Raw genomic sequence first — 14,641 nt, forward strand, 5'->3', positions numbered from 1 at the left:
TGACCAACATAGGATTCTGGTCACACAGCTGAGGTAAGCTAACTCTGCTCCAAAGATGAGGTAGCTGCAAAGTTCATACATGTATGGTTTATTTCATTTTATGTGTTTGAGTATTTTTTCTGCATATATAGATGTGCATTGTATGTGTGCGTGGAGCCTACATAGTTCAAAAGGTGGCATTGGATCCCTTGGAACTGGATTTACAGGTGTTTGTGACCCATCATGTGGTGCTGGGAACTGAACTCAGATCCTCTGAAAGAGTAACAAGTGTTCTTAGCTCCTAATTCTGCCATGCTGTTCTTACCAGAAGATCAAACAATTTGTCTGTCTTCCCAATTCCTCCGAGGCTGTCTGGGCCTCTGGTGACTGTCTCAGAAGGGTGCTAGGTAAGCATTCATCACCCAGAATTGGTTTTATTGGTCTGAACTCCATTGCACAGGGAATGGAATGAACAAATTCCTCTCTGTGTCACCCATCACCCTAGAGATGGTGAGGGCAGGGAGCATCATGACTCTGTTATACAGGGTACCCAGAGGAGGCCTCATTGATTAAGGAGACTGGGGCAGAACCTCAAATGGACATCAGGGAAAGTTCCAAATAAAGAGAATGTGAAGCCCTAAAAGCTATAGGAAGAGGGAGCTTACTACCACTGCAGTCCTGTTGTGAGTTTCCATATCGTTCCCGACCTCCCCTTCTCTTGAAGAATCTTGCTGCTAGCTGTTGTTCCACATACCCCGGCTGTCACATGCCCCCCATTGTGCCACTCCCTGACATGCCATGGGACATTCCTAGTGCTCTTCATTCCTATTCCAGTCTTCAGTGCAAATCTTCTCTGCAGTTGGCTTTCTCACATAAGTCTTCTTTGGGCTACTCACTTACCTGCCACACATACTTTATAAAATGAAATTGTTTGGGTAGTTGGCATAATTTTTCCACATTAATCTGAAAGGGTCCAAGGCATCTTCCCTTGGCAGTTTTCTGGTAAATGAACATGGAAGAAGTGATGGAACACAAGGAATTTTCTTTCAAGCCTTTTTCTCTGTCAAAGTCCTAGAAATGAATCCTGACAATAAGGGATATCTCCAGGCTGACATCCAACCCTACAAATGGAAGGATCAGGGCCCACCTTACCTGGGAAGGAGCTGGCAGGGCACAGGCTCTGAGGGTCCTCCCATACTCCCCTCCCCTGCTTCTGGATCAAGAGGTTGATTTTGTTTACCTGCCTCTGAAGTGTTGCTGCCTCTGGGGAGGCACTGAGTATCCAAGCAAACAGAAAAGGCCAATGAGGAGAGAGAATGTGAGCCATGCATCCCCTCTTGCTGCAGCAGTGGTAGAGTGGTAGAATTCAACGACCTTCACAGAGTCACACCAGACACAGCCCTCAGCACCACCATGGAAGGCCATTGGTTTCTTGTTTTACCTCCTTCTAGGCAGTTGTCTGCCTGAATTCAGGGGACACCCAGGAGGTGCTTGGCCAGTTTTGCAGCAAATCCTGAGGGATGAGTTCATTGTAGGCAAAGTGAGGCAGTGGCTAGTAGAGCAGAGGACAATGGGCCTAGGCAGTGTGGCCTTCCACAGGCAAGGGGACTCAAAAAGGGGCTGCAGCACCAGAGTTCTAGTCTAGCCCTGCCAGGTGCCTCTCCTGCTACTACAACTCACAAGAGGCAGTCGTTACCTTAATTAAATTCACAGCTGAAGTGATATGGACGGTGGTGTGAGCACCAGGGAAATTGTCTTTATTGTATAAAGGGGAATAGGCAGGAAGTAACACAGTGGCTTCCACCTGGGAAAAGCAGCCAGCAGGCATTCTGAGGTTGTGGGCTCTGCCTTCAACTGTCCAGTGTCTCCAGGGCCAGCCAGAAGTGTCAGGTGAGCCTTACAACTCCAGAGTCCAGAGCAGGATTCTGCCATGAAAATGGCTGTGCTGGGATTATGAAGGAGATAGAAGTAGATATAGAGACCTGGGAGGGAAGGAAGGGGCTGTCTAGAGAAACAGTAGCCTTCAAAACCCATGGTCTGTGCTGCTCCATCCTCTGCCTGGGTCGCCCCACAGCAATGTGACCACACTGCTCAGTAGGGTAGCTGACCCTACTCAGGCATAGCTTTCCTTCTCTATCTCAGCTACCTGAGTGGCAGAAGGAGCTGAGACTAGCCAGGAAGGCCAGGGCCTGGCACTGTCACTGACCACTCCAGAGACAGGATTACTGCTTCAGCTCTGCAATAAGACAAGTGGTTTGGGCGCTCATGGTTGCTGCCCCTATGTCCTCCAGGTAGGATTCCTGAGAGTGCCCTTGACTTCAAGAGCATTTGAAGCTGCCTACAATATTTATCTACTAGTGATAGGACTCTTTAAGTCATTAACTGATTCCAGAGACCCTGTCATTACTGGTCAGGAGACACAGACCACTTGATGTCTCCAATCATGGGGATCCTCCAATTATGGTGAGGCTTCTGAAACAGATACTACCTTTGCTTTTCTGGGTGCCCTGTTGACCTGGACCAGCAGCTTGGAAGAGAGATATTAGTCCTGAGTTCCAAACTTGCTTATGTGGGTGGTTCAAGGTTAGCCTTGTGGCAAACTCACTGAGCTTGCTACTTATAGCCTCCACATCTGTGCCTTGTCTCCACAGGTAAAGGGAGTCCCAGGATCACCAAGCCCAGCAACTGTGTCATCTCTTGAGCTTCAGGGTAATGGTGGGCAGGACCTGCAGATGCCCACTCATCCTATCCTGTGCTGCAGAGAGCATGGCCTATATCTTTCACTGGTTTACACGTCAGACCCAAACCAGGCCTCCTACCCTGCAGCCTCCATCCTGGTCTTAAGGCCTGAATCCTAGATGGCAGGATCTGAAGCATCTCAACCATCACTGCCTCCAGCAGACTGCCATGACTGAACATGGAATACTACTTTGTTGCATGAAGTAGAAGCCTGTCTGGTGTCTGGTATCCTCTATGCCAACCTCTCCTCCACTGGGCCAGCCCTGTCCTATAGGTCCTCTAGTGGGAAAAAGACCATTCTTTCTGCCTTGGTAGGACAGGATGTCCAAGGCAGCCCCAGTCACTTGGCTTTTCCTTGCACTTCTAGTGATGTCTAATTCCCCATACCCCAGAGGCTGGTGGGAAAAAAGGGAAGAAGATGGGACTCAGAGCCAGTCTTGCTCTAGCCTTGAAACTCCAGGAGGAGGATATAGCTGGAATAGCAGGGACACTGGCTATTGTGGCCTTAGGGACACCCATTCCTGCTGGCAGCTGGACTAGTCTCTGAGTGGAATGGGGATACTTCGGTCTCCTTCCAGCTAATGGCAGGATCCGACAATGGTGGTGAAGAACCCCTTTCCCTTCTGCACTGCCATAGCAAACCTGGCCTGAGGGCCCTGGAGCTCCACAGAGTGCCTTTCCCTATGCCTGCTCTTTTCTGTAGGCTTTCAATTACAGACTCTGTGAAGGATGGGAGTGCAGGGGAGGAGGCTGGGCCTGGGGGACAAGAGCATTTGTGGTTCCTTCCTGATGGTTCCTCCCTGAGCATTTGCCTGACCTTCACACACTAGGTCATCCTCAGTGAAATTTCAGCCAAAGACCAGCCTGAACCACTTGCAAAATGTTCTTAGATGTCTCAGTTTCTCTAAAACTGTGGCCTAATTGCCACAGTAGTACTGCCAACCTCCTACACTGTGAATTGTACAGGCTGAGGGAAAGTGACTATTGACACAGAAGACATCTAACTGCAGAGAGAATGACACAGAGGCAAAGGGCCTCCAAACCAAGCTCTTGTCCCCTTTCTGAAAAGCCCTTGGGTACCACTAGTACTGGAAGGGACACAGGCATCCGCAAAGGCAGCTGGTGAGAGAAAGGGAGGGGCTCTGTGGGATGCAGAAGTGGGGCACTACATGGTGGTCTGTGCCTGTGTCTGGCCTCCTGGCTGATGGGGAATAAGAGGGACAACTAGAGATGGCCGCAGCCCAGAGTCTCCTTTGTCCACCCTGAGGTTAGCTTTGGGAGTGGCAAGGGGCTCCATGTGGCTTCCCAAGCCTTTGTAAGAATTAAACACTTCTGGTAAGTGCTTCCTGATACAAGGCTGGCAGTGTGGCATGTGCTTATTCCGGAGGAAATCAGGAGGTCCAGGTGACATGGGAGTGGCCCGTTACACTTCTGCTGCAATGGCCACCTGGAGATGTGGGATACAAGATACCTAAACCACAATGGGGAAAACAATGACCATGCTGAGGCCATCTTCTCTCTTCCCAGTGAGGGAAAGCTACTGCCCCTGGGTCAGCCCTCCTGGACAGGCAGCAGGAGGGAGACTGCCCTTCCATGCCATACCACTTTTCTCTCACTGAGACACCACATGCTTCGGTCATGAAACTTTCAAAGACTAGCTCAAGTAAAAATCTATCATGCAGGCTACCACTAACCCCAAGCCCATGTCACAAACATACTAGTGCCCTGCACTGCAAAATCTGTTGGGGGCAGGGGAGATGCTGTGCTATATACATGGGATGTGGCCCAGGCTGCCCTCCAACAGACTATTCAGTTCTGAATGCTGGGGTTACAGATGTGCACCACCACACCCAGCCTTACCTTGTGTGGCTTTGGCATAGCGCTTTTGGCTCTGAGGTTGCTGACCTGGGATTTTCCAGTCTTCGACATCTTTCACCTTTGTCCTGGTTACCTTGTTTAACTTTTCACTGCCTTATTCTCCCCAGGACAGGTGTATTTATGTGCACACATCTGCCTTCCAGTCAGCTCTCTATCAGATTTCCTCCCAATCTGTTCCCCTTCCTTCAGTTCCAGACATGGTAAGCACCATGGAACATACCTGTGCGTGCCCAGGAGTAGCCCCCTCCAAAAAGAGCTTGCTAGAGCTGACAGCAAAAGAACCCCCAGACTCAAGTGAGGCAGACAGTCTGAGTAAACATCACAAAGCCCCTGTCTGCAACTAATACGCCCCACCTGTGCCATGGCTGCAGTTTCTCATCTGATACTTCCCGACACTCATGCCGTCTTCCTCACAGGGCCCAATGGCTGTCCTGAATCATCCGTCCTAATTTCCCAAAGGCACAAAATTTGCTTCAGGGTGGCAACCTAGGCTCAGTGAGTTGAGCCTGACCAAGGTAGGAAGAACACACACCAGAGAAAAGCAAGAGGTGGCAGGTGCAGACAAGCAAGTGTTCATAGGCTAAGTCATGGAGAGGCAGACCCAATCAATGGTCTCATGAAGTTAGCCTCAGACTTCCCACCCTTCTTGTCAATGGTCTTGCTTGCCAAGCTGTAGAGCAGGGAAGGCTGCTTCCAGATAAAACTCCTTGGCCAGGCTCTGGGCACAAAGGCCACATCTGTCTGACCCAATTCATGACCATAGTATCTTCTTAATGTCTGTTGGTTAAATGCTTGAACAATTGGATGGCATGGCCAGAAAAATTGGTCAGTGTGTAAAAGCACTTGCTGTACAAGGATAGTTCAATCCCTGGAACTAAGGGTGGAAGAAAAGACCAGCTCCCAAAAGTTGTTCTCAAACCTCCATATGTACATGATGGCACATGTGCTTCATCGTCATTCACAAATACATATCTGAGTCCTTTCAGAGGGAAACCAAGAAAGACCTTGAGATTGTCAGGTTAGTTCAAAGTTACCCACATGTCATGGGAAGACTGGAGTCCAGCTATGGTAACATCCTAGTGCACTGTCTCTCTGCCTTTCTATTTAGAAACAAGTTTTTATCCAGGAAAGTGGTTAGAAGCTAGGGCAGTCACCAGGCAGTGGTGGTGCATGCTTTAGTCCTGGCACTCAGGAGGCAGAGGCAGGCAGATCTTTGTGAGTTTGAGTCCAGCCAGGTCTACAGAGCAAATTCCAGGACAGGCTCCAAAGCTACACAAAGAAATCCTGTCTCACAGAAGGAGAAGGAGAAAGAAGAAGGAGGAGAAGGAGAAGAAAGAGAAAAAGCAACAGCAGCTAGGGCAGTCTGAAGACACCCGAAAGCAGCTTCAGGAACAGGTGCCTATATCATAAGAGATGAGCTCAGAACTTCCATGGAAGCCACCAAGCATCTGGGAGCCGGAAGGAGGAAAAGCACACTCTAAAGGAAAGTCCACTCTATGCCCCAAATCTTGCTTTGTTGTTTACATTTCCCCACTGGCAACTTGGAGGTTAGGCAACGGAATAGTAACTGAGTGCCAGGCCTGGCACACAGTGACTGAAGAAGGCATAGTTTGAAAGCAGAGTAGAAGAAGACAAGAGGTGATGGCACACACCTTTAATCCAGCAATTGGGAGGCAGAAGTAGGTGAATCTCTGTGAGTTTGAGGACCAGCCTGGTCTACAGATCAAGTTCTAGAACAGCTAGAGCTACATGGTGAGACCAAGTCTTGAAAAACTAACAGCAAAACCACAAGAAAAGCATAGTGGATACATGTTTGTGGTGGCTTTCATGAGGTTCACTCAGGCACAATCCTGGCTCTTCCACTATATGGCTAGGTACCCAGCAGACAGAATTCGGGTTTCTTTATATGTCACATGGAGGAGACCCACCTGAGACAAAGGATCTGGCAGGCTTGGAGCTTCCAGAGCATTTTTACAACATTCTTCTGGACATCCAACCTGACAAACAGTCAAGCGCAGGGGGTTTGCTTGGCACATGGAGCTGAGTACTATTTGACCTGGAGGAAGTTTCAAAGGTGGAAAAAACTGTCAAGCTGCTGTTGGTGAGTAACTGTTGGACTGGAACCCGTGTGTACTCAGAAGGCAACTGAGTTCATGAAAATCTCACTTCCCTTGATTAATAGTTTTGGGTGAAACAAACAATTTTAGCTTGTCTGGAGAATACTGTGACTACACAAAATACAAAGAAAGCTTGAACCAAAGACAGTATTCTGTACTCAAAAAGCCAGCCAGCTCTGTACCACACCAGCCCTGTTTTCTTCACCTCATGGACTCCAAACTCCCAGGTGTTTGCCTGGCTTCTCTGCCTTTGGCTGCCCAACTACCCCCACACCTATAGGGAGGAGCTTCTAGCCTTCTAGAGTACTGGGTGCTGAGACTCCTAAGGAGCCATGTGGGTAGAGGCACTGGTAGAGAGCGGCTGCCACCTTGTGGCCAGCTGGCAGTTTGCATCAGACCCCTCTACCTCAGATGGCCAGGCTTGGGGTGGGCTTTGAGCCTAATGGCACACATTTCTGATCCCAGCACTCATAAGGCCCAGGCATCAAGGATCACTGCAAGTTCTAAGCAAGCCAGGTCTTCATAGTGAGACTCTGCCTCACCTTGCACACAAAGTTTCAGGCTTTTCCAACGTGGTGCCTGCCAAGACTACAGAGTAGCACTATAGCAGCTGTACACCGTACATAAATAAATGGGCACAACTGAGTGACATACAATTGTCACGTATCACAAAATATATTCTCTCTTTTTCTTCTTTTTTTTGTCTTTTGGTTTTTTGAGATAGGTGCCAGCAAAGTAGACTCTGTGGTCCCACAGACAGCCTGCCACCTATCACCACAGCCTATGAGGTCAGGGTGACTTTTACATTTTAATTATATTTCTGGTGCGGGAACCATGAAAAGCCTAGAGAAAATCTTTTAGAATTGGAAGCATTGAAGATGGAACAATTAAGGACACATTTGAAGACTCAGACACATTATCTGTCCCCAAGACCTCTCTTTTGATTTGTGGAAGGGATATGAAGCAATTTCCCCTCAAGCCTTGTTGGATTGCCTCAAGTGAGCAATGGCAGCTGAGTGTTGGGTGTCTAACCCCATGGCCAGCCTGTGAGTAGGGTTGCTTCTACCCAGAGCTACAAAGAATGTGCAGGGCAAGGCTGCAGCGAGTGTGTGAAATCCCTTAAAATGGTGGGGGTGGGGAGGTTAAACAGAGCTTTAACAAAGTCCAGATTTCGGGGCAATGGTGGCACACACCTTTAATCCTAGTACTCAGGAAGCAGAGGCAGATGGATCTCTGTGAATTTGAGGCCAGCCTGGTCTACAGAGGGAGTTTCAGGATAATCTCCAAAGCTACACAGAGAAACCCTGCCATGAAAAACAAGAAGAGGAGAAGGATGGGGAAGGGTGAAGGAGAAGGAGAAGAAATAGGGGGAGGAGGAAGTCCAGACTCACAGGATTCAAGGAAGATAGAGCATGATGAACTGCAGAAAAAAATGGCACAATAGAGAAAGGGATGCCATGACCAGGCTGAGGGCTTCTGGGGAGGAAGCCATAATTCACAGGGTGTTTTCTCCTGAGTCTCACACAACCTGGACACGCAGACATGGCAAGTTTGTTTTGTTTTGGTGGTGGCTGTTTTGCTGTTTTTCTACCTTCATTAATTAAAAGCAATGTGTCCTTTGGCAATTACTCAATTGCCCTCTGTTGCCTTACTTTCCTCACATGGACAAATAAACTCATGTGTATAAAATGCTTAGACCCATGCTTGTCATGATGGCCAGCTTCATGTCCCACACAGCTGCACACTCAGAAAGTGATGTGTCCGCATTTAATATTCTACCATTACCATCTTGAAAATACTAATAATTTTCAAAATACCATTGAGTTTTCATTATGCAATTGTAACTTATGAAATTTCCTTATAAATTATGTATGCAGCCTGCCTGGCAAAATTTTTGTTTTCAAATGCTATGTTTGGGGCTAGAGATGGAACTTGGTGGACTGATTGCTTAGCATGCTTGAAGCCTTGGCTCCATCCCTGGCACTTTGTAAACTGGGCATGATGGCTTTCACCTATAATGTCAGCACTCAGGAAGTAGACAGGAAGATCAAAAGTTCAAGATCATGCTTAGTTAACTACATAAGGAATCAGAGGGCAGCTTGGGATACATGAGACCCTATATTTAAAAGTTTTTTTTAAGTTAAGTCATATTATTTTAGAGTCAAGAATAACAAATCAGATATAATATATTCCTGCACAGGGAGGCTGGTGACCTTAGAGATGAAGGCAGGATAAGGACCAAGCATCCACAGAAAGCCTGGAGAACATGCAGGTCCTTTGAAAGGGCCTACAGAAAAGATGGTAGGGAAAAAAGAGCATGAACAGTTGTAGAAGTAGGAGGGAAGCTAGTTATTTTGGGAAGTGAAGAAAGAGCGAATTCTCAGAGTAAAACATAGTGATGAAGCCATGGAAACGGGACTGGGAAAGTCTCTTGGATCTTGGCCGCAAAGCAGGTTATAGATGAGCTTAGAGAAACTGACTTCGGTAGACTTAGGGAAAGCCAGGGTTAGAAAGGGAGGGAAGAGTAATGGAGGAGTAGAGAGCCACAGCTATCATCAAAGAAGATGGAATAAGGACACAGAGGGGAGGAAGGGCCTTTGAAGAGGAAAGCTAGGTCCCAGTTGGAATGCAAGGAAAGGTCACCAGAGGGCGTAACTTAGCCAGGAAAATGCCTTTTTACCTGAGTCTATAGGGAAACAACAGGGTGGCTGAGAGTTGGGGCAGGGAGGTGGCAGTAATGGGTAGGTAGTTAACTATTCCAGTAGGGACTTATCTCTCTGGCTGCTCTGAAAGTCTTCAGGTCACCATAGCATTGTGGGAAAGAGCTCACTCATTTGAGTCAGACTGTCTGGCTTCAGCTACTGCCTGGGTAACCTAGAACAACTTAGTTAGCCCTCCAGTGCTTCTGTTTTCCTATCTGAAAAATGAGAATTATCATTGTGGGGGAGATTAACTGCTGTAATCCAAGTAAAGCCCTCAGTACAGTGCAGTTCTCCATGAACGCCTCCTGTGTGTCTAGTATCAGCTAACACACCTGAAGGGTTCAGTGTCCACTGCTTAGCTGAGCAGCTTTTCAGGAAATGAAGTCATAAAACCTACAGGTGATTTGGAAGTGACACGGCGTCTATCTCGAGGGCTTTTGTTGCATAGTAAATGTTGCCAGGCATGTAATAAATACCTGTGAGCATGTCCTCTGTCATCTACACCCTCTAGCATGTTCCCCTCCCCTATTGCCCCTGGTTATTGGTTACCAATGCACTGGTGCTCCAGTAATCCACGTCAGCTGTCAGCTGTCCCCTTGACTTTTGGATTAGGCTTCTTTACGGAGATCACCTCATTGTTATGAGCTTTGAGAATTGGGAATGCTTTGCAAACCTGCCAAAAAGTCTCAGAGCATTGAAAGGCCAAAGTATTAGAGGATGTTTGCCTGCGCCGCAGAAGTCAGTACTGGAGTACATCCAGCTGGCTACAACTGTCCTAAGCCTGTGGGTCATCGCAGAAGCCTTTACAAAAGTTCCTATTGGTTTGGATCTTGTCCAGGTTCAGGGCAGAGGCCATAGTACAGTCTCTCAAGAGACATAAAGGAAGTCTGTTGCTTGGGATGGCTGGGAATGCTTTTGGTAACCATCCAAGAAAACTATCACTCATTAAATATGCCTTCTCCTCCAGCAGAAAGCCAACTTATAGAACACCATATATGAAGCTCCCAGAAAAGTATGGGGCTCCAAGAACACAGTGCACATGGCCAGCATACAAATGTGCAGGGGCTAAGGATTCTTTTTGATTTCAAATCGGGGTGGGTTGGAACAAACAAAAAATATTTTCTCCAAGTGGCATGCTGAGAGGAAATGAAGAGAACATAGAATATGCTAGCCTGGGCTGCCTTTCTGGGCTCCAATTGATTCCACAGCCACCAAAGCATGCTGGGAAGCCCTCTGGCAATGACAGTGAGCTCAGGAAACACCTTGGACCAGTTTATTAACTCTACCTTCACACCAGGCTTAGCAAGCCCAAAAACCCTGATACTGACTCCAGCAGGAATTTGAAGCCCTAGTCTTTCACCATAAACAGTTTATTGATTTATTGGCTTCCTTCCTATTTGTATAGAAAGTGATGACAAATTCTGGCCAAAGCTGTAGTTTGGAGGAAACAAGGGATCTCAGCACCCAGACAAGGCTGTATCACATCCCATTGTGTTTGCTCAAAGAAAAACCTGAAAGGCCACGAGAAGGGATGCTCCTCTGTGAGTGGGTAGCTATAAGATAGGATTATGGGAAGTGGGTTTTCTTTTCCTACTTTAAAACATTTTGTATTGTTGGATTGAGCAAATATTCCTTTAATCAGTGCTACTTTTTAGATTATTTATTTATTTATTTTTAGACAAGAGTCTTACTATGTAGCCTAGGCTGTCCTTGAACTCTCTCCCCTCCTGCCACAGCCTTCCAAATGCTGGGATTAAAGGTCTGTGCCCTTATACTTAGCTTTTCAACATTAATTCTTTTTTTCATTAATTCTATAATAAGAAAACAATCTTATTTGGAAAATGTAGTGATTTTGCTATTTTGACTCTTTTTGGCCTTTTTTTTTGGGGGGGGGCTGCCATTCCGCACCTAAGTAAATCACACAAGTCTTATTATTTCTTGTGAATGTCTGGCCTTAGCTTAGCTTATTTCCAGCCAGCTTTTTTTTTTTTTTTTTTTTTTTTTATCTTAAATTACCCTACGTTTTACCTCTGGACTTTTATCTTCCTCTTCTGTAAATCTTACTTTCCTTCTAACAACATGGCTGGCTGGGGGCTGGGTGACTGGAGGCTGGCCCTGCCATCCTCCTCTCATTGTTCTCTTGTTCTCTCCATCCTCATTTCTCCTTCCATTTACGATCTCTGCCTGTCAGCCCCACCTATCCTTGCTCCTACCACACTATTGGGCATTCAGCTCTTTATTAGACCATCAGGTGTTTTAGACAGACAAATAATCACAGCTTCACAGAGTTAAACAAATGCATCATAAACAAAAGTCACACACCTTAAAGTAATATTCTACCACAGGAAATGGCAAAGACAAAGATTATAGGAAGAACAGACTTGAGCCACTCCTGAATGTTTCTAGAGAAACATTCTCTTTACCCTCCCCCTCCCCAAGCATGTATAGCAGGTCACCACCTGACCAGTCTCTTCCAGACTAACCACATTTGTCCTGTGGTTATCATAGATATAACTTTTACTTGGAAGTTAAGAGCCCTATCCTTCCAAGACTGGGTCCCCAGTTCTTCTAGTGTTCTTTCATGGCACTGTGTAACAGCCCTACACTGTTCCCGTTATCCACCTATAACACTGAGGTCCCTGATAGCAAAACAGAGCAACCTGTGGGCCTTAGGAATGCTCTCAGCAAGCTCACTAAGTAATTACCAAATAATCATTTATTGGGGGATATTTTATACACAGATCAATATAAGGGGTACAAAGATGAAAAAGAACTATTTCAAGGAACTTTTAACTTGGATTTGCCCAGTATTCATATAAAACCAAGCATTGTCTTGAGGGTTAAGGCAGAGGTACAGGGGTAGAGACAGTGGTTCAGTGGCTAAAAACATCTGTGGCTTTTCCAAATGACTTGATTTTGATTCCCAGTAGCAATGTTGGGGGCATCTCATAGTGAATTCTAACTCCAGGACCAGGGGACCTGGAGTCCTATCCTGGTCTCCATGGGCAATGCACATATGAACAGGTGTACACACATGTAAATGAATAGAAGTAAATATTTTTATTTATCTTATGTGTATCAGTGTTTTGCCTGCATATATCTGTACTCCACATGCATATGTTACAGTTGTGAGCTGCTATATGGGTGCTGAGATTTGAAGTAGGTCTTCTGAAAAAACAGTTAGTGATCACAACCACTGAGCCATCTTTCCAGCCCCTAGAAATAAATGTTTTTAAGTGATACAAAAACAATTAACTTTGAGGGCTGGGAAAGTTCTGAATCATTGACATTTTTCATTGTGTTTTCTGGTTCCTAATCCCCATTTTGAGTGGTAAAATGAGCTATGTGCATGGAGTTATTAAGTTTCATATCTTTAGGTCCTTCATTAGAATTTGACTTATAGTCTCCCACCTGCCCTCAAATTATCCTAGGAATACGTAGCATTTACTCTTAGTTGGTGTTTGTGAAATACCATGTCTTCCTCTGCTGAAAGGCTCTGCTGAACTTATCAGTGTTACAATGGGCATTTTATTGTTAAACAGTGCCCATGAGATTACACAACAGCTTGGATAGGGAAGGGAAATAAGGGCTATGATCCCCCTTGAGCTACAAGGAACAGGGATTTGGAATGGTAAAATGTTAATTACCCGAGAAGAAATGTGGGCTAGAGTCCAGCAGTGTGCTCCTGGGGATCATTTCAGTCCCAGAGGCTTGGGGCTGGCACTCTGGTAGTGGGCCCTAAGCATTATGCCCTCCCCTGGCTGAAATGTGAATTCACTTCCATAAAGGCAATCACAGAGAAAGAATCCAGTGGTCAGAAGCCAGGAGTACACACATGGCTTGCTCAACATCAGCAACTCTGGAAGCTTTCCAGGAGCAGGAGGATTGTCCCATTTGCATGCAATCAATTATTTCTAAAGGGATTTATTCTTTATCTCACTCAAGATTTAATTTCTCGTCATTTCCAACTATAGGATATTCTTACAAAGGAACAGGCTAAAGATGGTCAGCAATGGGTATGAGGATTGCTATGGCACATGAGGGTGGTAAAAATAGTAATTTACAAAGCCAAAGAAGCTGAAAATAGATTTATATGTGTTTCTTATTGGGAAATATTTGTCTAACTTAGAACGGGGAAGAATGGATCCTAGGAGGAAAATGTCATGGAGAAAATGACAATTTCTCCGAAGTTAGTCTCCAACAATGCTTATGACAATCATTCCCTTGTTGGTCTATAGTAATGTTATTGCCAGAAATTGAATAAGGAACTTGGGTTCTGAAGGAAACAGTTTTATGATGTTGGATTGACTGTCAGGTATTATTCAGAGGCACTAATGCATGGGTAAACAAGTCTGTTGAGTCAGGCCTAGGAATCAATATATGACCCAACAATTCCTTTCTAAATGGGTGACTTTGGGTTTCTTAACCTCTTTTGGCTCTGCTTTCTGTAAAAATTTGGGTCTAATCAGTTTCTGTAAAGAATTCAGCACCGTTTTTTTGGCATAAAATACAGCCACAATAAATGATAGTAGTTATTGCTTTCAATTTCCAAGGGCCAAAGGCACCCTTCTCCTCAGCTAAACTGCAGAGCCACGAATCCGGATCTGACAGACAACACCGAAGTAACCAATAAGAGATCAGGAAAAAAAAAACAAAACAAACAAATAGTGGAATCAAACCAATGGCATGGGCCCTTGTTGTTGGCCGCTTTTTGGCTGTTCCACCAATAGTTTAAGGATGTGACTTGGGAGCGACATCCTGACAGTCCAATGACGCACAACCAACCCACACTCAGCTCTTCGGAGGGGATATATCAAGGAGCCGGCACGTGTAGATTCCGTTATTAGTGTAGTCTCGAATGGAGAAAGGAACTTGCGAGAAACAGCGCCTGAGAGAGTCATTAATGAACTAAAAAAAAAAAGGGGGGGGGGAGATGATGACTGTGCTGGGCGAGTTCGGCCGCCATCATGCTCTAGTTTCCCCTTCGTCTCTTGGTCGGCGACCGAGGAAGCGGCCTCTGGGATGCTGAGGGGGTGTGTCCCCTCATGATTGGCGCAAGCCGCTCAGCCAACCCCAGCTCAGCAAACGGGAAGCACTTAACCAATGAGGGGAGACGGCAGCGGCGAGGACTTAAGAGAGGCGGAACAGCATTTTGACGGGCACGAAAGCTAGCCAGTGAAAGCTAGAGGCATCCTGCCCTCGGCCAATGAAGTGGGTCTGTGGGCG

At 46.2% G+C, this 14,641-nt stretch overlaps 1 protein-coding gene across 1 annotated transcript in view; it reads left to right on the forward strand.

Annotated features, from left to right (window-relative positions):
• The window catches only part of Fam83f (family with sequence similarity 83 member F), a 29,975-nt gene extending 25,902 nt beyond the window's left edge, over positions 1–4,073 (forward strand). Inside the window, exon 5 of the mRNA XM_051189410.1 lies at positions 2,631–4,073. Coding sequence (XP_051045367.1) covers positions 2,631–2,680 — 50 coding nt within the window. The 3' untranslated portion in view covers positions 2,681–4,073. The remainder of the gene's footprint in view (positions 1–2,630) is intronic.
• The last annotated feature ends 10,568 nt before the right edge of the window (positions 4,074–14,641 follow it).

This window comes from Phodopus roborovskii, unplaced genomic scaffold (genome assembly GCF_943737965.1).
Source record: "Phodopus roborovskii unplaced genomic scaffold, PHOROB, whole genome shotgun sequence".
Lineage (NCBI taxonomy): Eukaryota > Metazoa > Chordata > Mammalia > Rodentia > Cricetidae > Phodopus > Phodopus roborovskii.